The sequence below is a fragment of the Tympanuchus pallidicinctus genome, unplaced genomic scaffold (genome assembly GCF_026119805.1).
Source record: "Tympanuchus pallidicinctus isolate F22 unplaced genomic scaffold, pur_lepc_1.0 scaffold12, whole genome shotgun sequence".
NCBI classification, from domain to species: domain Eukaryota; kingdom Metazoa; phylum Chordata; class Aves; order Galliformes; family Phasianidae; genus Tympanuchus; species Tympanuchus pallidicinctus.
In genome coordinates, this window is record NW_026294637.1 from 3,538,463 (window position 1) to 3,563,941 (window position 25,479).

The window sequence follows — 25,479 nt, forward strand, 5'->3', positions numbered from 1 at the left end:
CGAGGGCGCGTGCGCGCGGAGGCAGCAGGCAGCAGCAGGGCGGGCGCGAGCCCCGTCCCCGCGCGGCCGCAGAGGGAGAAGCGGAGCGTCGGGCGCGGCGGAGCGGAGCGTCGGGCGGTTGTTTACCGGCGCGGAGCGGAGCGGGAGGAGACCGGAGGGGATCGCAGCTGCGAGCGGAGCGTTAAGCGCGAGGAGTGGAGCACCCCCTCACCCCCCTCCGAGGAACGCGGACCTCCTCGCGCTGCGGGGCTGTGACCTTCAGCGCCCCGCGCCCCCCGCGCCCCTCCCGGCGCTCCCCTCCCCCCGCCCGGCGCCGCGCGCACCCCGAGAGGAGGGGGAAAAAAAAGAGCGAGAGGAGGCGAAGGATTTACAGAGCGGCTCCGGGAGGCTCCGCGCTGCCGTCCGGCCCCCCCGCCCCCGCCATGGCTCGGCGGCTCGGAGGGATGCGCGGGGCCGGACCGCGGGGGGAGCCGGCGGGGTGCTGAGCTGCCCCGCGTCCCCTTCATTTTTTAATCTAGATTTTCATATTTTTTTATTATTATTATTATTAATTTTTATTTTGAGAGAAGGCGGCGGCAGCGGCGCCGAGAAGAGGCCGAGCCGAGCCCCATCCCCACGGCGGTGCGGTGCGGCCGCGCCTCTCGGAGGGCGGAGGGGGACCCGGCGGGGCAGCCCCGTCCCCGCGCGCAGGGCCGGGCGCGCCGCTGTTGTTGTTTTGTAATCAGATTGTCTGGGCCGCCCCCCCGCCTCCCCCGCAGCCCTCCCAGTTCTGTGTGTGTGCGGTGCTGGAAAATGGAGGCTGAGGATGCCGAGCGCCGGCCCCGCTCACGGCCCGCGGGCTCCGGGCAGCGGCGCTGAGGGGACGCGGCCGCTCCGGCGCGGGGCTGCGAGCCGCGCTGCCGCCGTTGCTGCACCGCCGCCTCCGGGAGATCGGAGCTCCCGCTGCGGTTCGTCGCTCCGTGAGGCGGCGTGGGGCGTTCGCTTCTCGGCCCTCCGTCGTTATTATCTGTAGGGCAGAAGAGGACAGCGAACCGTTCGGGACTCGGGGTTTTTTTGGTTTTTTTTTTTTTTTTTTTCCGGTTTTTTCTTTTTTTTTCTTTTTTTTTCCCGGAAAAGTGGATTTTTTCCAACTAAAAAAAGAGGAATGAAGTCTGGCGCCGGAGGAGGGTCCCTCGCCGTCTTCTGGGGGTTGCTGCTCGTCTTCGCCGCGCTCTGCCTGTGGCCGACAAATGGGGAAAGTGAGTATTGCGGGAGCGGGGCCGCGGGGGGCGGCGGCGTCGCGTGCGGGGCCGCGAGGTGACGGCGTCGCGTCGGGGGACTTCGAGGTGCGTGAGGACACCGTGAGGGACCACGAGGCGACGGCGACGTGCGGGGGGCGGCTCCGCGGCGGCTGCTGCTGCGGAGACGTGCGGCCGTGCGGGTCTCCCCTGCCCCGCGCGGCGCTCCTCGGCCCCCGGCTGCCGCCCGCCTTTGTGTCCCGCACCTGGCGGGGCGTGGGGCCGCGTGGCAGGCGCTGCCGGGCCGGGAAGGAGGTCGATGTTTGCGAGCGCTGCGCGCAGTGACCTGCCGCGGGGAGCGGAGCGATCGTGCAGGCAGCGCGCTGCTTTGCTGCCCGGCGCGGCTCCGGGGAAGGGACTCGGAATGAAGGCGGTGGGCTTCGTTTCCTTCGTGAGCGCTTGGCTCGGTGCGCAGCGCTTGTGTGGAGACATCTGATGGCCGGAAGGGCCGCGTAGTAACGAGTGATTTTTTTTTTTTTTTTTTTTTTGGTAGCGAGCTGCTTCCTCCATGTGTGTAAACGTGGGGCACGCCCGCCGGCAGTCACAGCAGCCCGAGCCGCGTTCGGGTGCCCGCACTGAGAGCCTCTCGTGCGTCAGGTTGGCCGCCCCTCTTTTACCCGAGGAGCCGTGCGGGAAGCCCGACCGTTTTATGGGCTGCTTCGTTTCTTCTCTCCGCCCGCAGAGCCGTGCTCGTTTCCTGTGTTTTGGTGCTTCGGCTTAATCCGCTGCGTGTGTTGTTCGGCGCGGTCCTTGCGTGCCTCGCCTTGGGAAAGCCGCGCGCTGTCGTGGGGATGGAAGGGCGAGCATCGGGGAGCTGTGGAGCTCCTGCGGTAGTGGGGGTTTCAGGTTGAAGAGGAAGTTCCTCGGATGCGCTGACGACGAGGCTAAAACAACCCGATGTTTGAGCAAGATGCGTGTAGACGGAGTGTGTAACGCGCGTTGAGTAATGCCGCGTTTCGTTAGGCGGCGAGTGCCAATTAACCCCATGCAAATGAGGCCCGAGCTGGGCCGGTGCGGGCGGCCGGGCTGGGAGCTGCAGCCCTGCTGCCCAGAGCCGTTCCGAGAGGCAACGTTAATCCGCAGGCTTGAAAACAAAACCCCCGCGGCCTTCTTCAGGGCTTAAGCAGGATCAGCCCGCGTGGGGAAAGCGGGGACGAGGAGATGCGCTGCGCCCTGAGGTGTGCGCTCGGAGCTTCTCCTGATGTGCTGCCTCAAGTCAAAGTGTTCACCCAGATCCTGCAATAAAATCAGGCACGAAGGCTTGGGATATTGGCTTGCAGTGCTCCCAAATGCTTGCCGTTGCCATTTAACTGAAACGACCCAATTAAGAAACTCCCTAATGAAATATCTCCTCCTGATCTCGGTGTTTACGCGTGGGGAGATATGCTGAGGAACTCGTCCTGGCCGGGCGCTGCCTCTGATCGATCGCCTTTGTAGTTTGCACTTTAATGGCTTTTGTTTTCACCACTTATTGCCCAAAGAATTTTGCTGTCAGGGGGAAGAATGATCTCCAGAGCAGATGTTTTGCATCTCTTCATATTCTTCTCTCCCTGCAATAGTGGAAGGAAGATTAATCGTAATTTTTATTTGTTTTTCATATATACTGTGTCATAGCTAAAAGGCACTTCCATTTTCGGTCAAACAAGCACAGCATTCCTAAATAGGAATACAAAGGAGTTGCAACAGGAGAGGGAAGCCCATCTTTTTAATGCTGAATTACGTAAAATCTGTTTGTGGTTAGGTGACAGAAAACTCTGAAAAACGTAGGTAGCCTCAGTGGTGCACATCTGGTGGGAGAGGATGCTACAGGATGGTACGAGTTTGCTGAGACTTGGTTAGAACAGCGTAAAAATAACAAGGCCCTTGGTGAGGATGAAGCTTGTGCTGTGTCAGTGCCTTTGGTGTGTAGGGCTGCATTGCTGGGAGCTCTTCCATCCAGGGATGGGTTTCAGACACAGCTTAGCCTGAGTGTTTTCTTCCTTTTGTGCCTTGAGCATGGAGGGGTTTGTGCTTTTCTCTCGTGTGGTTGGTGCTCATGAAGGGGTGTCTGAGTGGAAATGGGGTGAGTGTTTAGAGTAGATGGTTCTAGTTATTAATCATAGTTCGGACTGAGGTACCCTGATGGATCTGCTCACCTTTCTATGAGCTCTTGTTCATCTAACCAGTCTGCTTTGTGTTTCTGGCACTAATAAGCGGCAGCTCGTGCTGTATGCTTAATCTCTATCCCAAGCTGCCTACTAAAACCTTCCTGCCCTTCCAGTGCTGGCGTTACACACACCTGGCTTCACATCAGCGCCTCCGTGTGCACCTCGTGGTCAGTGGATGTTGTTGGATGGAGCTGGGAGGCTCCTGGAGCTGAGGCTGCAGGCAGGGAATGCTGGCGGTAGAGGAGCCGGGGGTGGAGCAGTGGGGGTGGAAAGCTGCTGGGCTGCAGCGGTCACCACGGCTGTAGGAGGGAGCGCTGGGCTCAGGTTGTGTGCTCTGGACTGGAGCAAAGGCCTGTGTGAGTCAGAAAGCAGAGGGGTTAGGAAATGACTTGGCCGATATTGGGCAAAATGCATTGAGAATGTGAGAAAGCAGAGGAACGGGTGTGGAAGGAAGGTGACTGAGAAGTTTCAAGGCTGAGCTGGTGTTGGAAAGAAATAATCCTCTGTGTTTGAAGGGAGAGAAGCTTGGTTCTTGGTGGTGGGAGCAGTGAGGAGCTGCGGACAGCAGGACGGCTCAGTATAGCAAAAGGCAGAGTGTGTTGGCTGTGGTAGGGAGAACACTCGGGTCTGGAGGGAATCATAGAATGGCCTGGGTTGAAAAAGACCGCGATGATCATCCAGCTTCAACCCCCTGCTGTGTGCTGGATCACCAGCCCGCAGCCCAGGCTGCCCAGAGCCACATCCAGCCTGGCCTTGAATGCCTCCAGGGATGGGGCATCCACAGCCTCCTTGGGCAACCTGTTCCAGTGCCTCGCCACCCTCTGAGGGAGGTGATGTGTGTGTACAGGGGATGTTTTGCTTCTCATCTGCTCCTGGCTCTGTGGTCCTGCACAGCACACAGCTCACCTACTTCACCACCTTCTATGTTGGCCGTAGAGCTCATAACTCACAAAGTGTGCTGCATTAAATTATTGCTTTTTTTTTTTTTAATTGACTACAGTGAAATGAATGGCTTTTCCTCATTTTGAAAGGTGGTAACTGGGAAGCAATGATAGCTTTCATCAAGTGTTCTTTAATCTTCACGTTATGGACTTGCATCAGTTCTTACTTGAGCTCTGGCATAAAGCTGTCTCGTTGGAGACGTGTGGTGGTAGGGAGCAGCAGCTCTGCTGTGTGCATGCATGTTTGTGCACATGGAATGGATCAGCTGCAGTTTATTCTCAATGACTGCCATACATTAGTAAATGTCAGAAGACTGAGGCACAAGGCTCTGTAATCTCGTAATTCCAGTTGCTGCAGATTGGTACTTTCAGTTTATTTCAGTTCCTTCTGACAAATGCATGACTTTAAGGTTTTTGGGCTTAGATGGAAGTGGAATCTGCTGCTTATGAGAGTGCTGTGTTCGGAGAGACTTTGGGAGCGCAGTGATGTGTTTGAAAGGCAGAAATACTGTTTTAGTATTTGGGTATATTTGACGTGTGTAATTTTTCTATCACTGTAAATTGTATAGACAGCTTCTTTGTGTAGGATAGTTGGATTAGTTTTTATGATTTATGAAAGCTGCTTCAAAAAGAATGGCTTCAGAATGTTCGTATTGCACTAAAGCAGGACTCAGCAAACAGCAGTCGCCGGAGACACGCTGTGGTTGTTGGCCAGCCTGGTTTTTCCTTGTAGCCAAGTCATGACAGGTACAATCTGGGCTGGTTTCTGTAGTACTATATTTGTCTTTGTTGTGTCCAGAACTGTCTGAGACCACGTTTGAGGACAGCCGAGCGATGAGCTGCACGCCATGCTCACACCTCCCTGTGCTCACACTCAGCAGCACTGGTTCCCCAAAGCCCGAAGCGGGCGCTGTGCTTTACACAGGGCTTGTTTTGCTGCAGGAACTTGCAAACAGTTTGGCTTATTCATTAATGAAGGATATGCATTCCTGCAGAGCTGGTGTTGGCATGGCAGTGGCTTGTGAAGGTTTAACTGGCGTTTATCAGGGAAAGCTTTCCTCTCCAACCTCTGCAAGTGCCAAATATGAGCAACTCCTTCAGGATTTCTTTCAAGACAGCAATTATTTCTTCATTGTCAGTGTATGGGGGTGTTGCTGCTGATTTTTAAAATGAAATTGTTTAAGATTTGTTGAAAAGCAAACGTGAGATGCAGTGTTACTACTGTAATTTACAGTTCAATTTGCAGCTGACCTGTAAGCTTTAATGCAATACCGCTTTCTGTACTGATGTGGATGTACCCAGGCTTGTGCAAGTCCTGATGCCTTGCTCCTTGCTTAGTGGGCAGGAGCAGAAAGAAGTCTGTGTGTGTTCCAGTGATGCCACGGAGGTCTTTGTGGTAACTGAGTGCTTGGACTTCGCCAGTGAGATGAGATCTGACCCCAGTGAAGTTAGAGGGGTGTTCTCTGCATGCACTGAAACATGCTTTGGAAGAACAACTGTTGGTCTTAAAGCTGCACAAAATCATTTTAATAATAATTTGGAGGAACGATTCACGTTACAATGATTGCTGAAGACAAAAGGCTTCTTAAGCAGGAAATTGTTGGATTGTACGTTTATGTGCTTTGCTGCAGTGGTGCATAAAAGAGGGGTGTGCTGAGCTTCTGCTGGCTGGCTGAGTCCAGTGGTGTGAGGAGCTGACTGTGCTGCCAGCACAGCGTGTGTGACCGGTCAGGAGGGCGTTATCTGCAGGCTGTTATTGGGGCCATTACGCTGTAAAGATAGAGCTGTTGACTTGGCGTGTGAGCTGAGCTCTGATGGAAGCACTTTCTCCTTTCAGGTGGGCTCCTCCTGCACTGCCTGCTGCTGCCCTTTCCCCCATGGCCAGAGCAGTGTGTGAGCGTGATGGACAAACAGCAACAGCCCCGCAGCTCTTGTTGGAGGGAACCTTGACGCAGTGTTGTTTTGAAGTTGGGTTGTTGGTTTTTTTTTGATGTGGCCGATCAGGTGTCATATATTTTTAGTGAGTGTTTCCAGAAGCTTTATTTCATTCAGTAGGAACGGATCACTAATTAGCACATTCCTCATTTAATTGGTTGCTTAGGCAGTCGTGTTCCTATAGCAGAGGGTTGGATTGGAAGAAATAAAGACTGGTTTTTTTCAAGTTCAGAATTTGTGAAGTGAATCCACGTTGGAGCAGTGCTCAATCCTTGTGTGCTGTTGGAGTGCAGGCTGCCTGGATGGTGGGTACTGCACCTGATGCTGGCTTCACAAGAGTGGTTTGTGCAGATTATTTTTCAAATCATCCATGATGCTACAAGCATACCTGACAGGTTGAAAATAAATGTCTTGCTGGGGAGAGGGAGCATGCATAAATTAGAGCTGGGGTAATATGCTTTCTGAAGTCTCTTATGTGTGCAACTGCTGAAACAGCTGGGTGGGATCCTGAAGTAAGGAGTACATCATCGCCTTGGGTAGTGTTAGGACAACAGCTCTGTGAGGTGAAGGGGCAGGGAGTGCCAAGTGCTCATGGTGTGCTTTGTGACAGGTGTTTCTTCCAAAATGTGGGGAGTATTGAAGGGACGAAGCCTCTGTAAGTACCGCAGTTCTGGGGGGCTGCTGTGCTGAGGTAAGGTGGGCTGGCATTGTGTTATTGCAGTTCTTGGTAGTTGGTGGTGCACCAGGAGGCTCGCCCGGTGCTCAGTGGGATGCTGTGGTGGGTTTGCTTTGAAGCATGGCAGTCAGCCTGAGAAGGCTTCCAGGTATGGACGCACAGGGAAGCTTGGCGAGAGCTGCACTGCTGTGTTTGGCAAGGTTTTTGATGGGGGAAGAGGGTCTCAGGTATCTTGGATGTGAAAATGTCTTCTCCAAACAAACAGATGTGTTGCTGGTGTGCCTGTTTCATGGGCAAGCAGATTGGTGTTTAAATTCTACTGCTGTAATCTACTGGAGGAGCTGGCTGCTTTCTGTGTGATGGAGTGGCCATCAAAAAAGTCAGGCTTTTCTGGAAGGGGACAGTCGGACAGGGACTAATGGGCATCTCCAGCCTTACCCAGGTACGGTGTTTGGACTGGTGCCTGGTGACAGCTGCTCCTGGAAGCAAACTTCTCAGGGAATTGGCTTGGGCTGCAGTAGGGCTTTATTCCTGGATCTCACTGGAGTGGTTTCCTTGTTATTTGCTGGTCACAGGGGAATGCTTGGGCTGTAGCATTAGAGTTAGGATCGTGTTGAAAATAGCTTTCTTGTGCTGCCCATCCCCTCTGTTTCTTGCCACTGCAGGAATTGTTGTTGGTAGTTTATGTGTGTGGGTTGTGATGTGCATTTTGATTATTACTGCTGTATTCAAACTTCATGTGCAGCACTGGGGATTTGGTGTGCTCCCCAAAATACATACAGAGTTATGGGCTGTTATTGCCAGGCTGCCCCAGGTGGCTTTGCCTGCATTGTATCTGAGGAGTGGCATCTGGGGATGCATGTGTGGCACTTACTGGAAAGTGCAGGCAGAATTCCTACCCAGCTGAGCTGTGGGATGCACATCGGTTGCTGTTCATGCATGTGCTTGTGCTTCTTTGGACACTAAGGGAAAATACATTGCAAACCAGGGCTTGGAGGAGGATGCCCAAAGTCCACAGGTGTGCGAGGCCTGCTGCTCACCTACCTGGGATACAGAGGTGTTGTTTGTGCAGGTTGTGTTGGTGTTCCTTTGAAGTTCTGCCAGTGGCTGCAGCCACGGTGCGGGGTGTGTGTGCCAGTGCCACTGCACAGAGGCAGGGATGGGCTGTAAGGAAAGCACTGCTGCTGTTCTGAGCTTGACACTTGGCTTGGTTGGACCTGTGGCTCTGAAGCCTGGGAGTGACAGAAGGTTTTGCTTTTTGTTTCGGTTCTGATGTGCGTTAATAAAATACTGGGATTTCTGTCTGATTGGAGTAGGCTGGTTCTGAGCTCAGACTCTCTCATTGATGTTACACCTTAACAAAAGCTACGTTCTGTGTATTTAATACGTGAATTAGGTCGGGAGACCCCCTTTGTAAATTTGAGCTTCTCCGTGCTCTGATGGGCTGTGATTCCAAGAAGTGGCAGAAAATTCACCGGCGGTGAGCTGGGAGTCCCTTCAGGTTGGCTCAGCTGTTAGCAGCAGGAATGAGGAGGAGAGAAGTGCTGCCCCTCGGTGCAGTGTGTGTTCAGGCAGTGGTCCTGGACTTGAGCAGGGTCACGTGTGAGATGGACGTCTGTTCTCACACGGTTTCTGTTCTGTGCATCTCTTGGTAGCTCACTGTTTAAGCAAACACACTGCGTTCACTGTAAGGCTGCAGTGCCTGCTGTAAAGCTGTGTTGGGTTTTGTTGCTCTCCAGCGGGTCTGAGAAACAACAGCTTCACAATTCAGTGCATTCGGAGAAGATTACAAAAGGAATTTGGGGTGGATCGCAATCAGCACTTCAAAAGCTGTTGCTTTGGAGCGACTCCCCTGTAACGCAGCCCAGCGCCCATGGAAAAAACACGGTCATCTCAGCAGATGCAGTGTTATTTTGGAGATTCCACTGTATAAATACACGGGCTGTGGTTAAATTGTGATGGCAACAGATGCGATCTCTGCTCTTGATTCTTTCATCTCTCTAATATTTAAAAATAACCCACAAAGTTAAAACACGACAGGGCTGGAGATAGGCGTTCTGTGAGTTGCTGGGGCTGCATCTCCTGGGCCTTGCCCTGCTTCAGTCTGTCACTGTGCATGTGAGCAGGGCAGCTTTGTGTCACCGCTGTGCCCATGGTGCCGGGCAGCTGGCAGTGAGCACAGCACTGCTGGGCAAATGTCAGTGGGATCGAAGCCTGAGTGCGTTAACCTGGCAGCAGCATCTCAAGTAATTTTCATAAGATTCAAGTGATGATGTGAGGATAAAAATCACCTGCTGCACTGCCTGAGCTGGTGTTGTCAGAGATGTTTGTGATGCTTGCGTGGCTGATAGCAGTGACTTCACGTTTAACTTTGCGGTGCATTGTGTTGTATGAGGGGTGAGAAGCTTGGAATGTGGGGCTCAGCATGGCAGTGCTGCACGTTGGTTTTCCTGTCTTGAGCAAGGAGCTCTCAGCCTGTATTCTCTAGTTGGATTTTTTGACTGCCAGCTGTTGCACACCTTGATTTATTAACGTGGCCCTTATGGGCAGTGCATCTCTTTGTTTTCTTCCTGCCAATAAAGAGCATTTGTCACTTTGATACATCTGTGTAAATAAGCGACAAAGATGTTTGTTCAGATCCTCAGCTTTCACATTTTTAAGAGGCAGAGTAGGAGATTATGAATTTTCTGGTGGATTGCTTCTCATTTGCATTCCTTTTCTAATTGGACGGAAAACGGAATTGCAATTAAAATGTGGAAGATACGTTTTGAGCTTTAATTAAAAACTCATTGAGGTGGACAGGCGTGATTTAAAAAAAAATCATCAACAGAAAAAATAATTTCTCGTTGTCCCTGGGAAGCCAAGAGCTCAGTGCCCATCAGTCAGTGCTGCACCACACTGACGTCCCTGCGATGTTGGGACTGCTCACTTCAGTGATGAACGGGTGGCATCCATGGGGCTGGATGGGATGAGGCAGGGGCACAAGGAGCTGTCGTGTCTGGGAGGGAGCGCAGCTTTTTCTGTGTAAATTATATGCTTACTATTTTTATTTTATTCAAATTACAGTAGGCATTTACCCTAATATATGCTGTTATAATTTCACGTTCGATTTGTAGTGAAGTTTATTTTTAGAAGAATGCGTTTAAGTGGTTCATATGAAATGGTTTTCTATTTTGGTAAATGAAATAATCAGCTCTTATTGACTTTTAATTTCATGCAAATGGTTGTTGTTTTTTTTTTCTGGCTCGGTGGCTGTGTAAGCAGAACGAAACGCCGTGATTTGGAAGTATTCTCTGAAGGGGAAGAGCAGGAGGGTGGTTGTCCCTCATGGGGGTGGAGGTAATGCAGATTGAGGCTTGGGCAGGTATGGAATGGAGCAGGATGAGTTTTATGTAACTTTTCTGCTTAATTTTTCCTGGTGGAAACTCAGAAAACCCAATAGCTGCTGCATTTAGGAGCTGGTGGGGGGAGACAGCACGGTGTGGTGCTTTCTGCAGCGGCCTGACCATGGGGCTGTGGGCAGCCAGGCTGTGTGTATTGTGTAGAATTGTAGAATAGGATCGTAGAATAGAATCACAAGGCTGGGAAGGACCTTGTGTGCCTGCTGGGTCTGCTGCTGTGTGCATCTCTCAGGGATGGATGGTGGGCTGGGGGAGCTGAGTGGTGAGTCATTACAGGGTTGGTACCATCACAATTGATCTCCATTTCCTGTTGATTCCAAAATTAGTGAAGTGTGAAAGCTGAGAGCGACCGATGGCTCCTGGGGGGAGTTGGAGGGTGGAATGTGGAAGTGGCTCTGTGCAGTAATTTGATGCTGCCCGGGGGGCTGCATGGAAATGTCCCTGTGAGAACAGGTGTGGGGCAGCAGCTTGGGCTGAGCATCACCTGGTGGGACAGGACTCTGTGCCCATGCAGGGCTGGGGATGAGGGGATCGGCCAGGAGCAGCTGATGGGGGCTTGAGGTGAACCTTCCCATTAGCCTTCACCATACTGCAGAAGTCATCTGAGCGACCTCAGATTTTGTGGCTTAGCTCAGGTTTTGTCCCAAAATTCCTTTGCTCCCAGGTGCCATTTACTGTGCAACACAACTGCAAAATGAATGTCAGACTGCAGAGTGACGGAGGGTGGGATGCAGTGCTGTGATGGAGAACATCTGGCACATCGTGGTCATTTTTTGTGGTTACCTTCTGAAAAAATTCTTGACCCCTGTCACTGTGCAGCATTGTCCTCTTGCAGGGAATTGGGATTCATGCTGCTTTGAGGTAGCAAACAACATGTTGTTGTAGCACATGCAGGTAAGAATTCTCATTTATTTTCATTTTCTGTTACAAAATATTTTTTGTTACTGACGTAACTTAATAGTTCCTGGTCTGCCTGCACTGCATATATGAGAGCAAATTGCTGAAGGGGGATTTCTGGAAGAAACCAAAGGGAGGATTTGTCCTGTTCTTAGTTGGGTTTGGGACCAAGCTGTGAAGAAGCCTTGGAGTGATACACGAGGAGGAAACTTAGCTTGGCTACCTGGAGGAGCAGGAGATGTGAGGTAGGGTTGTCCCTTTTCTGTTTATTGCTTCCCTCACAGAATTGCATTTTTATAGACTTTTTCTGAAGTGGTCATTTGGAAGGAAAGCTAGCAATCTGCGTTCCGTGTTGTGGCCATTGGGTAACTTTGAAACCATTGAAGCTTGCCATTGATGTATGCTCGGATACACTGTGCTAAAACTGACCAAGGAGGAAAAACACACTTTTTCTTGGAAAGCCCATGCGAGCTTTTTCCAACGTTGCCATACCTAGGGCTGCAGAAAACTGAGAGGGAGGGAAAAGGAATGGTTGTTCTTGCTGTCTGAGAGCAGCTGGCTGTTCAAATAGATAAACAAAATAGGGGAGAAAGTTCTCCTGGGTTTCTGACGAGCTAGGTGTGTGGTTTTCACAGTCAGAGAAGCTGATGCAGTTGGTCTGGTTTTTGCAAGTAAACAACTAGAGAAATAAGTGACTTGCAGAGCATGTGAAGAACTTTCCTTCAAACAGAACTTTGCAAACTCCCGGCGCTGAGCTGCGTGGCTGCAGTTTGATGAAGCACGGCAGGGCGGTGGTTGTTAGAGATGTCGGGCTGCTGCTTCCATGCACAGTGAGCTGAGAAGGAACAGTACACGTAGCAGAGCTGTCTGGGTTGTAATGAGAGCCCTGGGAGCTGCAGGAGGGCTGTGGTAGCAGGGAGCTGCAGCTCCCAAACCTGTTTTTTTTGTGGAGAGTATTAATAAACTTAAAAGGCTGTGCCTTGTTACTTTATACCTTGTCCTTTAGGATCCATGTTGTGATTTGCTATAATAAAAGCACTTTGTTAGAACAATTAAATGCATGATATTTTTGTAATGCTGTGTTTTGGAAAATCAATTATGGCCATTTTCCTTTGAAATGGCAATGAGACTGTTGTGCTGACAAAGTAGGATGCATTAGGAAGGGGTACTTGCTGTCCTCTCAAGAGCAATGTGCTCCTGTTTTTTCCTGGTGAGCAGGATGTTCCCTGCAAGTCTGATCTGTACTGGAGCAGAGTGAGGGAGAGAATGTCAGGAGCAGGCTGGTTTCAGCACTACAGAATGTTTAAACCCACTGGCCTATGTTTCCTTGGCTTAAAGAAAGTCCTGTTAGAGGCCACCTCAGCATTGGACTCATAGTGTTTGTTTTAGACAGAAAAAATGCCTTGCCCCTTCAGAAGATTGTAATGCATCACCTTAGGAAATAGCCCAGAGAATAAGGGATGTAGTTGGCACTTTTCCATTTAGCTTGGTTAAATGTCAGAAGATGCCTACAACATCTGGGCTTATTTACTGGTTCACCAAAGTACTGTCTGAAGATCAGACCTCTTCCTTTCTTGCCAGCCTTCCTCTCACTCCCCATTTTATGATCTGCCTTTTCCAGTGCTGCAGAGAGTGGATCTTGCAAGTCATGGCATTTGTTCAAGCCTTTCAGGGGAATTCTCTAAAAATGCTTTGCTTTCGATGCAGTGAAGGAAGGGCAAAGACTTGCAAGGGCTGACAGCACGGCTGGGAATTGGCATGTGCACAGACAGCACCTCTTGCTGTCATCCCTAAGTTTTGTTGCTTTAGTGACCAAAAGTTTAACTGTTTTTGTGCTCAGGTAGCACAGATGTGTTCTCTGCTGTTTCTCTTGGATGGTTTCAGAACCCGTCAGTGGAAATGGGCTGAAAGGGCACAGAAATGAAATCTTTCCCACTTGTTTTTCCCCACCTTGCCTCTGTTTGAAGAACGTGAATTGCTTTGAGAAAGTGTGTGGGTCACATGGAGGTTGAGATAAAACCACTTACCTGTGTGTGTGTGGTAATATCAGTTGTCCTTGGGGAGCAACTCCTTAGCAGGGGGGTTACCAAGTCTGATGTTTTCCACTTCGTTAATGGAGTTTTTTTGGTGAGCACGCAGCCAGGTGTGGGATTCCAGGCTTGCTTGTTGTAGGTGCCTTCCTCACTTGTCTTTCTCGATGGGCTTTTCCGTTCAGATCAAACATCACCCTTTGTGCTGGTCAGTGTGAATGCAGCCTGCTTGACCTGCTGGCTCGCTGCCTTTATGCTCTTTGATGCAATATTCTGATGGGACTCGCTCCTGTCTCACTTCCCCAGTATGGGTGGGCACGTGTTCACACCAAAACCAAGGTCACTTTTGAGCCTGTTCTTATGCTTGGCTTTTATCTGTTCTGTTTTCAACTTGTTGATGCGGAGTCTGTTCCATGCCCTGCCTAGGTGTTACTTCAGCTGCTTTTTTCTTTTCCTGCATGGGTTGTCTTATTTGGGATTTTTTTGATTATTTTGGCTAGGAATGTAAAAATCTGATTTTGTTTGTAAGACTGTTCAGCCTTTGGCAGCATGACTGCCAAGAGACTCTGCTTCAGCACAGAGAAGTTCCGTTCTGATTCATCTGTGCTGCCTTCTAGTTTCCTCTTTGGTTTAGCTTTTCTTTGGGTATCCATATTAAGGTTAAAGTGTGACTCTTCAGTGGTGCTCACCTGCCACTCTCCTCCTATGCATTAAATGTAGAGGTCTGTGTTGACTTCCTAGCACCTGGCTGTGCCTCCTTGGAGGCCGATTGCTGGGGGTTTTGCTGAGCTGGAGCAGCTGGGGCATGAGCACTCCTGGCTTTGTACCAGCACTAATGCAGGGCTGCACAGAGCTTTGTGGCCTTTCGGTGCCTTGGGAAAGAGAAAGGGAGAAAGAAAAGCAGCTGTTCTTTTTTTTTTTTTTTTTTTACCCCACTCAGAACTGGGAAGGAGGTGAGGGTGGGATGGAGTTGGGTCTGCTTTTGTACCTGTAGGAGGGGATAGCTGCAGTGCTGCCCAATGCTGCCATCCCTGTCACTGAGAAGACCCCCTTTGGGGGGCTGCCTTGTCCAAAGCAGTCCATAAAAACTGCCAGTGGTGACTGTGTGTGACCTCCACAGGGCCGGGGCGATGTGCGGGTTTACACCTATCTGTTGGTTCCCAGAATTGCTGGTTAGCTGTAGGAAAAAGATGGGGACTACCTTGTGCAGCCGAATGGAGCTGGTACATGGTACAGCAAAGTGCAGGCTGCTCAGGTATGTTTTCTTACCGTGGCACTGAGCAGCCCTGCACAAATACCATGGCTTTCTTTCACAAAACGAGCTGATGGAGCTGTGAGTGCAGCGAGGCCAAGGGCTGTCAGCTCTGCTCTCCTGTGGGTCTGCCTTGAGTGAGCCATCCCCAGTGCAGCTGGAAAGGAGCTTTTCAAACTCTTCCTCTTCGGAATGCTTCTACCTACATTTTTTTTTTTCTCCTGTTGTTTTCCTTTGTCAGATCAGAGCTGGTGCTTCGCCATGGAGGTGTGCTCAGCATGGCTGCGGTGCTCTCGTTACCCACCATCATGGCTCCATCGTCCCCTGCCCGCAGTTGGCAGGAGCAGTTGGATTGGCATAGCTTGATGCTATTCAAACAGGCAGGGAACTATAGGCAGGAAAACTCTTGGGACTGCTGTCGTGGCACATCTTATGCAATGGAGATGAGGTTCTTCCTTTACCTTATAGGACTGGCATCTGGTTATGCTGTTGCATTGCTTCTATAGTTTTGGTTAAAGAAGTTTAGTACTGAGTAAATATATTACTCATCTTTTGGTTTAGTAGAAGTACACAGTGAACATGGCAAACATGATTGCCAACAACTGAGCATTCAGTAGCTGACTAATGCCAGTAAGCTTAAAAACAAGAAATCTGTTGAAGTTGTCAACTTGGTTTTGTGTAAGAGTGTCAGTGTTTTGAATTGGGTTGGTTAGAGCTACTCAGCTGAAAGAACAGAACAATAGATTGGTTTTATCTCCTTCCCTTTGTGACTATCCACCTTTGTTCTAGCTCACATGTCTTCTCATTCTTACTTCACCTTATGCGTGAATAGATTGAATATAGAAATAATAGCAAGGAGCTATCAAAGCTGTGCTTAAGGACATGTTCTCCAGGCTGTATCTGTGACTAGGAGTGGGTTGTGTATACGAGGTTTGAAGTAAACATAACCATGGAGATGGTCTGAACCTCCAGATCTCAGCCAAGGCTGCCCTTGATGTACCTTCTGGAATGAGTGCGTCTGCAGGTGGCAGTGAAGAAGTTTTGCAAGCATCCAGGATACCTGGTGCTGTTGTTTTGGCATCTTTGTGACAGTAAGTGCAGTTGTCAAGCAAAATAACTCAGTACAGGCAGATTGAATAACTACCTAAATCACGTTGTTAACTAGAATTAACGAATTGTACGTTGTTCACAGTGCTTATAGACAGTGTTTAAAAACTGCTTATGGGGTAGGAAATCTAGAGGCTTGGGCAGTATATAAATCCAAAGTCAAAAGCATCCAGAAAAGCGAGTTTGCATGGGAACTCCTACTGCCACAGCTATGTGGGTTTGTATTACTGTTAAATTTGGTTCTGGTGCAACAGTTTGCAGTTGATAAGCCCCAGACTCGTCACTTTGTCTCTGGTGCCAACCCACATGTTTTACCATGTATTTGGAGAGGAAGGTTCTTTTTTCAGTCTAGTTAGCTCATGACTGGAAAGCCCCACAGTGCCTGCATGTATGTAACTTAATACCTTTAAGGACCTTTTTTGGGGGTGCAAGTTGGTCATGTTTTAACTGCCTTGAAAAAACAGGTTCCAGCACGACCTGTGTGATTTCAGCTGTGTTGCTGCCATGTGAAGAGAGGGCTGGGAAGGCTCCCTGCTCTCTTAAATCAAATTCGATAGCGTTGTCTTTTTCTCATGTGAATTAGATGCTTTTAAAAAATATCTTGCTTCTCTGTTCTAGTGGAAATTTTTATTAGGTTTGTTAAACAGAAGCGGTACTGCAGAAGGTCAGAGCATGTAGGACTTGTGTTTCATCAGAGAAATTAAGAGAGATTATTACTATTTGATAGGATGGTCGTGTATTACATATTGTCATGAATAATGGTGTCAGACCTGTCATTTGCTGTGGATTCCTGTGTAGCTAAGTACAACTTCTGACTCTTTGTTAAATTCTTTTGCTGAAGATGATGATTAGAAGATGATTGCAGTTATATACTATGGCACGGTCATGTTTTGGCAATTTGCTTCTAACGAAGTCAAAATGATCTGACCTCATTGAGTGGTTTTTGGAAAAGGGAAAATAGAAGTGCTAAAATACATGAAGGAGAAGCCACTTCCCCAGGTAAGTGCAGCACAGTAAGGTCTCCTTAAGTGGGAACTGCAGAGCCCAGCCGTGTGATGACTTCTTGTTCTGTAAGAATTGGCTGCTTATCCCTGCATCCCAAGTGAGTACATCCCATAGCCTCCCATCAGTCAGCTGCTGACTCACTTGGATGTGTAGACAGCTGTTCTGAAAGTAAATAAAGAAAATCGTGCACACAATTATTTTTTTTAAAGGTGGGGAAGAACAGTCCCCAGGAGAGATGGTTTCTGCTAAGCCCTATTGTCATGGCAGATTGTGCAACATAAATTCAGTGTTATAAACAGCTTGTAATTTTAGTCTTCCATTTCTGTGTTAGCAGGAATTAGACAGAAGCTACTGGCATAGAGTTTAAACATTATTACCACAGTAAAAAAAAAAAAAAAAGGAAAAAGAAAAAAAGTTTTACACTTGTAGTTATCGATCATAAAGTGCCACCAGCTTCCTTCTCTACTGTGTATTTAGTATAGAGTGGGATGCTTTTTATTTTGTGCTTCTGTCAGAGGCAGTTCTGCAGGGCAGGAAGGAATGCAGAGGTTTGAATTCTATCTTCTCACGAGGATGAAGCTTGTCTTGTAATTTAGGCTTTACCTGCTTACTCTTGCGGAGGGTTTTTTAGTTTGTTTGGCTTGGGCAATGTTTTCACAAGCTGGCAAGCTCAACTGTATTGTGACTCAAATGTTGCTGTGTAGTTTTTGGAGTTATTCTGAAATTGCAGTAAGCTGTTGCTCCATACAGCCCACAGCAACCTCACCAGAGTTTGGAGCAGTCAGCTGTGATGCTCCAACAGCAGCTCTTGGTTTGGGCACACGTAGGGCAGTGATGGGTAAGGACTTTGCTGTGGATTTCATGTTAGTTAGCTGTTGTCTTCTGTTGAGGGGCAGAGATTCTTGTAGGTGTTATCTGACCTGGGAACTACAGGCTGTGGAGTCCAAGGTTTGGTGCTGCTCTGAGTTGTTTGATAGTCAGGCGTGAAGCATTACCATGCAAGCCCGGCCACTTGGATGTTACTGCAATGCTGTCTTCCATTTTTGCCCTGTGTACCCACGGGGACAAACAGCAATCCATGCCAACTGAGCTGCTCGTGTTGTGCTATTTCAGTAGCAGGAGCTCACAGATGTGGCTTCAGAGGAGCCCCTGAGGGATGTGCTGGGTCAGTGCAGCCGAAGTGAGAGAGGATTAATTTGGGGATGACTTTGTCATGAGGATGCTTTCATGTGAACTCGGCTAAATCCAGAGCTGCTTGCTCTGGTGAGCCGTGTGGAGAAGGCATCAATCAATATTATTATAGGGATTCGGTTCGTTCTGTTGGCTCCATTTTTGTTAAGCCGCTGTTCCTGTTGGCATTCAAAGTAAAGTGCTGGCATGGAGAAAGCAAGCAAGATGAGGGACAGATATGTAATTTATTCTGAAAATTTATTTGCGTGCTCTAAGGGGAAATCGGAGGAAGTTCGTGGAAAGCAGCAATGCCAGAGGTACCTTCAGGCTGTGACAACTGAAATGGCAGGCACAGAAAGGCCGATCTTAGCTGTGATGTGGTCGTAGTCCTTCTGTGTATTATTTCTGTGAATGATTTGTTCTGGTCAACTTGGTAACACAGTGGTCCTTGGGTTGGAAATATATAGTTGGTAGAGTGGTAAGGGAGAAAATTGAAATAGCATGTATTTTTCTAGGGACTGTGGGAGGCAACGGGAACGTGTGTGGAATCCAGTCTGTTTTTTGGGTTATTGGGCCAAATCTCATTTGTGCCTTTGGATGTCATTTTTTCCTTCCAGTTCTAGGAGAGAGGAAATTCTATAGGATGATGAGAGGCACAAGGTTAATTGATGATAACCAATGGTTATATTGCAGTATAATCACCAGTCCCTTGAGTGTTCAGTCCCTTGGTTGTGGTCTAGCTTTGCCCTCAAAAACTTGACTTCTAATTAAATGAACAGAAAGCTGGGCTTAGATGTGTAAACAAGAATGCTCTCAAGACTTGCATTCAAATGGAAACAGTTTTTGTTTGGGTTGAGTATGTGAGCTAAAGATGGCAGTGGTGTATGAGTATTAGAGAGTTTTAGTTACACTATGGCCTGAAATGGTTGATGTTTCATGGGTTGGAGGGTGTCTTTTGTCTCCCTCCCGAAGCAGGGAGAACTTGGTAGACCTCAGGTGGTTCAAGTGGTGAATTGAGTGAGGAAGCACCCTTGTTGAAGGGCTTGGAAGGCAGCTCCGAGCGCGTGATTGAGGATTAGTTCCTTGTTACTGCTTCTGACATCCCAAGAGGTAATAGAGGAGCTGGCTTCCCTAGGAAGAGCACAAGTGATTGATGTGACACATACAGGATAGGTGAGCTTAGAGAGTACAGAAACTTTGTGGGAGGTTGTGTAAGTACATTAAAGGCACTAAAATATATATTTCATTCACAATGTCACTACGAAGGCAAAAACCGAGAGCGTGGTGGGTGGTGGAAGACTGTTTTAATGTAAAGTGTCGTAAGAAATCTCTTCAACCACTGATTTCTGTGAACTCCACATTTAATTTCATCTTTACACAGTATGCAATTAAAGAATCCTTAGATTTCTGCAGTAACATTTCTCCCTGCATCTGCAGATGGTGCAGCTATGCTGAAAGCTTCCTGCGTGGGCACAGAGGGGGATTGTGGCTGCTGATGGGTTCCTCCTTGGGCTCAACATGCTTGATGCCTTTTGGAGTGGCACTACAGGATGGGCTGTGCAGACGGTCGGGCCCCGGCTGCAGTATTGGGCTCTTCAGAGATGGTCAAATAAAATCAGTTCTCTTTGTCAGGGCTGTGTGGGAATGCTGATGGCTTTATTAAAACGAGCATGGTAGGTATCAGGAAGAACAACGATGAAGATGAAGTATTACTGTTCCTTGTTTGTAATCTATACAGGCACAATGTTTTCAGACCGTTGCCTTTCCATTTCCACTGATCCTTTGCTTCCCTTCTGAACAATTACAGTTGTGTAGAAGAGAGGCTCCCTTTCAATCTGCTGAAGGGCCTTATTGTGCTTTGGTACCTTTTTGGTAACCTGACTCGGGTCGGTTTTGAGTAACCTGGAGGCTCAGAAGCTGTCATCAGCCGTACTTCTTTAACCCTCAAGTGTCTGCACGGTCTTTTTTGAGTCTTTTTTTTTCTTAAGGTGCCAGACAGCCCCTCTATTGAGTTAATCCAATATATAGTAAACATCTCAATATGCAGACCGTTATGCATTATGCAGATCTCAGTCCATCCGGTACAATAAGTGCCTTCTTTGTTGTTGTGAAAGAGATTGTGACGCTGGAGATGTTTGCCTTGAAAAGGACACTGTATGGTGCGGAGCTGGGATGAGCACCGCTGGACCGCAGCCACGTTCAGTAGCTGCTTTGGACTTCTAATTAAATAAAGACCTGCCATAGATTAAAAAACACATGATGGGCAGGAAGTGGCTCTGTAAGGAATAAATGCCAATGCTGTTCAAAGACGTGCTGCTCTCCCAGCAGACCCCAGCTCAGGGCTGGGTTGCTGAAGGATGGTGCATCTGAGCCTCTCCTTGCATGAGGTTGGGAGATGGCAGTGATGCTTGCCTGGCTCTGTGGGCAGGAGCTGCAGCACAGCACTTCTGTGCTGAGATGTTAATTCCACAGATGTGTTCGTGTCTGGGTAAAGAATCTATTGCTGCTTGTTATTTAAATAAGCATTTCTTTCATGAGGTGGTTTTCCATCTAAAATCAGATTTAGCTTAGAATAAATCTGAGATTAGGTTTGCAGCTTAAGGAAAGGGTAGAAGGTCTGTGTGCAGCTGATTGAAAACTGTGTGAATCTGATGGTAGTTATCCTGGGTGTTGGTAATCTGCCTGAGAGCTGCTGGAGCAGGATGAAAACACGTGCTGCCTTTTTATTTTTCTGTTAGTGAGAAAAGTAAATGCATGATAGTGAATTTCCAGTTCAGAACAGAGCACAACGCAGAAGCAAGCTGTGGCAGTCATGTTTAAAAATGATATCTGCTAGGATATCAAAATCACTTAAATGGAAAATAAATATTCTGAGGAACATTTGAGGTGCTGTTTGGCCTGACAGGCCAGAGCGTATTGTAAGTCCACACACACTTCTTGTAAAATGGGATCCAAAGAAAACACAGCACTGCCAAATGGAAATTGTGGTACGCTTTGAGCTCTGATTAATTATTTTTTATAAAATCCCTTTCAGGGCAATGAGAAAAACGTGAGAGAAGATGATGCATTGTGTTATAATTAACTTTTGAGAACAACGTGAACTTTAAATGAACTGAGAAAAAAACAAGTCTGCTTTGATTGGAACTATCTCTCCCAAATATTAGCACAGACTGAAGTGCTTGTCCTACCTCCCGTTTAGGGCTCTGCAATTCTCATTATATATATTGAGGTCTGCAAGATGTGACTTCCTTGATAAGCTAGTAAGTTCTTAAATCACAAGTGTTCGTAAGTTCTTAAATCAGGAGCACGCTCGTCTGCAGGCAGTTCCTAGGCTGGAGCCCGCTGGACTTCTTCCTCCCCTGTATTAAGGGGATGAGGTTTCATAACTGAGGAAAGGGAGTGCATACTTTTTCCATAAAGTTCTAGGAATCTCATTGATTTATAAAAGCATTAAATATCTGAAATTAAGTAACTTTCAAGCTGAGACAAACATAAAGCTAAAACCAATATGACTTGTAAAGCCAAGCTGCAGAACCGGTGCAGGAGCAGACGTATAACGCTTGAGTTAATGGTTGCTGCCATTTCTCTTACAAATTGTTCTTTAGGGTATTGTAACTCAGCTGTTTTTAAACCCATCACTCTGGAACCTTGCCTACAAAATGTCAGCGCAAGTGCAAATTTTACTCCTTTAATGAAATAAAGGGCTTGGAGCAGCTAAGCTTTACTAAAATTTGATGGCAGTAAAATAGATTTTGCTGCTTTGGCTTTGCCATAACAAGAACCATACTGTTCACCTTGTCCTGCCAGGTGGATGAGACAGAAACTGAAGCAGTTAAATTGGAGAAACTATGCTGTAATTTGGCTTTTTTTCCACAAGAGAAGCCTACTGCCTGGCTGTAAACATGCTGGTATTGGTGGGCTGTGCTTTGGGCAGAGGGCACTGCCTCTCGAGATTGGGTTGGAGGGATCGCAGAATGGTAGGGGTTAGAAGGGGCCTCTGGAGATCATCCAGTCCAATTCTTTGTTCTAAGAGATGACTTCTTCAGAAGAGAATTTTGGAAATTGGAGCAAGACTTGGTACTGCCAGGTAGATGCAACTTTACCTGGGCTGGGGCTGTCAGTGCAGGTTCAGGAGGAGAAGCCTGTGTTTGCCTCATGTGACTGCTCCATCTGTAAGCAGGGCTGTGACCTTGGAGATCTTGTGTGTTCCCTCTCTCCCATCTGGCTTTGAAAGCTGAGCAGTGCCAACCCGTTCACCTTGCTGTTTTCCTTTCCTTGAAGTCAAAACCTTGACACTTACCCCATGCAGCAGTATGCAGTTGTTCTGTGATCAGTATATACTAAAATGAGAATTTCTCACCTTGCTACTCCTGAAGGCCAGGCTAGGTACACGAGGTTTTGTTTGTTGGTTTGTTTTTAAGGTTTTCTTGGTGGTGGCTGCTTACAGTGCAGCAGTCCCCATTAAATTAGCCTATGCTTTCAGCTCCGATCTTTTACAGAAGGAAGATTTGGTAGCAGTTTGCACAGAAAACAGCTGCTTGTCAGCAGAGATCCCGTCCTGTTTTGTTTTTTTAACATCCCTCTAACAAGAAAGTGACACTCTTACTTTGCTTGTAACGTATGTTGTGTGCTGTAATCATTTGGCGTATTACCTGTCTTTTAATTCCTTGTTGGATGTTATGAATTTGTTGTTGGACATTAGAGATGCTGTGGTTTTAGTTTGTTTGCGTTCTGGATCCTTTTGTTAGCTAAAGTTATTAGCTTTAGATAAGCCCTGTACTATGGAAGGGCTGCTTTGGATTGTCAGAGTGGTTTCTGAATCTCTGGACTGTTTGTCAGGGTTAGAATTAAAATTTTTGGCTTCAGTGTTTATGTTGAGGCTTATTCCTCGTCTGAGGAAAAAATGTTGTTAAAACAATTAAGCCTAGCATGTGTAAGAAGAGAACCTTTCCACAAAATTAAATTGCTTGGGGTTTATTTAAGTTTTGGGTTTCCCAAATAAATTGGCATTTGACTTTGTTTGCTTAAAAGCAAGTCATTATCTGTTCTGGGGAATCTTTATTTCCATGTTTTCCATGGAAGACAAAGTCAGAGGGAGTCCAAGAACAACAGCTCTGCACGCCATCGTTCTTTGTCTTACTTCAAAGTGTATTTTGTCTAATTACTGCATTATTATTGCTTTTCTTCCACTGCCTTTAAAATTCTTATTGTGGTGCATGTATTAGATGGAAGGATCTAATACATAGACGTATTAGGGAAAAATCCTCTTGGCCATTGTTTTCTAGAGTGCATTGAGTTCAATCTCATGTTTTCAAGGGAAATTTCTCTCTGTGATGCTGTGTGTTCTTGTAAACAAACTTATCCTGTTTCTTAGAGGAACTTTTTTGTCTTGATGCCAAAAATCAGTGCAACTGGATTCACAGGAACATGGGAACGCCACGCTTTAGATATAGGCCCAAGTGCTTTCCTTCCTCCCAGTTGCAGTGCAGGCTGTGCTGAGCACTTTCTCTGGTCCTGGCAGTGGTGCTGGTCTATGGCAGGGCTGGCATTGAGAATTCAGACTAGTTTACCTTGTGACGCTGGAAGAGAAGATGATTTGAGCAGTTGTAATTTTTTTTTTTTTAAATAAAATGTTTGCCTTTATGCCCATGTATCATGAAGGCTGGGGAGGAAGGAGGAAGTAAATTCAGTATGCACTGACCAGTGGGTTGCTGTCTGTGTTACTTCTTGGGAGTTGTGCGGCTGAACCCCTGCTCAGATCCCATGTATATAGTGATTTTAACTTGCAGCAGGGCATGCAGATGCACTCAGTTTGTATTCCTCAATCTGTTGCAGCGCTCTTTTCCACAGCAGTAATAAAGCAAGGCTTGCTTGTCTGCTGAAGGATATGGCTCATAGCGCTGTGCTGGTGCTGATAGTGCTTGTAGTGATGAGTTAAATGATGCAAATATTCAGGATAGATGTACACCAAGCACTCGTTTCCTGTTTTAACATTGCAGCCTGATTATTAAGTTGAAACAAAACAAAACAAAAAAACCACTCAGCGAGTGTATGGCCGCGGGAATAGCCTACGTGCATTACAACTTTAAAAGTCTTAAAAAGGCTTTATTGCTAACTTTCCTTTTTTCTTCCACGTTTCCAGTTTGTGGGCCGAACGTCGACATTCGCAATGATATCCATGAGCTGAAACGTCTGGAGAACTGCACGGTAGTGGAGGGTTTCCTTCAGATTCTGCTCATCTCTAAAGCAGAGGATTACCGCAACTTCCGCTTCCCGAAGCTGACTGTCATAACTGACTACTTGCTGCTGTTCCGTGTGGCGGGCTTGGAAAGCCTCAGCGATCTCTTCCCCAACCTCACAGTTATTCGTGGGAGGAACCTCTTCTACAACTATGCCTTGGTTATCTTTGAAATGACAAATCTGAAGGAGATCGGGCTTCACAATTTGAGGAACATAACCCGCGGTGCCATACGGATTGAGAAAAACTCTGACCTGTGTTACCTCTCCACAGTGGACTGGTCTCTCATCCTAGATGCAGTCTCTAATAACTACATTGTTGGAAATAAACCGCCGAAGGAGTGTGGGGACTTGTGTCCAGGAACGATGGAGGAGAAGCCGCTGTGCGAGAAGACCTCTATTAACAACGAGTACAACTACCGCTGCTGGACCACCAACCACTGCCAGAAAAGTAAGCACTGAGCAGCTTGTGCTTTTTGTTATCTCTTTCTGAAGTAAAGGTTTAATTTTGTGGTTGTATTTTAAGCTCTTTAACGACCTAAGCTTTTATTCTGGTATGTAGGCCCACATGACATGTTATCCAGTTACTAGACAGATGAATTCCTATCAACAAGCAGAGGATCATCGCACTCGATTAAAATGGCAACAAAACCAAACCAGCCACGAAAGCTCACAAACTTTCTGGGCTACTTCCTCATTAAGAAGTGCCGAGTGTTTCAGTGTAGAATTAGAGCGATGTAGCAAAGCTGGAACCACTTCTGTCTGTGAGTGGTTTAGGCAGGAGATGGCTTTCAGGTACCATCTTCTTCCTGCTGAAGTGACGGTTCATGTGTGTCTGTGTGTGCCTCTCATTGCCGTGCTGTTTCCCCTGGCACGCACCTTGAGGAATTTCTGTTATAATAAATTCTGTATGTAAACATTTTTACTAGAATCATTTTTTGTAGTACAATCTGTAGTGTTAAAGATTTGATGGCTATCGTGGCTCTCAGTGAAATGATCCTTGCCTGTTTTCTTGTTATCTGGCACGATGGGGTTTTTGGTTTTCCGATAGCAATCAGTAGCAAAAGCACAAGCTGATCTCTTCTCACTTTTTAAAAATAGAGTAAACAAATACATAGTTTACTCAGATAACACGATTGCATGACAGGCTCTTTGAGTTCATCCTGTAACTTCAGGAAAGCTGAGCCCCGGAGTATCAGCAGGTCTTAATTACAAGCGGTCATCGCTGGGAGGAACGATTCCTAAATTCCATGCACTGTCCTGAGTAAAGCTGCTCGAATGCTGGGAAACATAACCTCGGCTGTTCAGCCTACCTTTGTCTGGGGAAGGTGGTTTTTTGCTTGTTTTTAGGTGGGCAGAGCCCTCATGTTCAGATGGGACTGAAATGGAGCACCTTGCCGGGCC

General features: G+C 47.5%; 1 protein-coding gene across 2 annotated transcripts in view; it reads left to right on the forward strand.

Annotated features, from left to right (window-relative positions):
• Window positions 1-917: 917 nt before the first annotated feature.
• The window catches only part of IGF1R (insulin like growth factor 1 receptor), a 149,846-nt gene continuing 125,284 nt past the window's right edge, over window positions 918-25,479 (forward strand). For both annotated transcript variants that reach the window (XM_052671965.1, XM_052671966.1), the window contains exons 1-2: window positions 918-1,238; window positions 23,981-24,526. In XM_052671965.1, coding sequence (XP_052527925.1) covers window positions 1,145-1,238; window positions 23,981-24,526 — 640 coding nt within the window. In that variant the 5' untranslated portion in view covers window positions 918-1,144. The remainder of the gene's footprint in view (window positions 1,239-23,980; window positions 24,527-25,479) is intronic.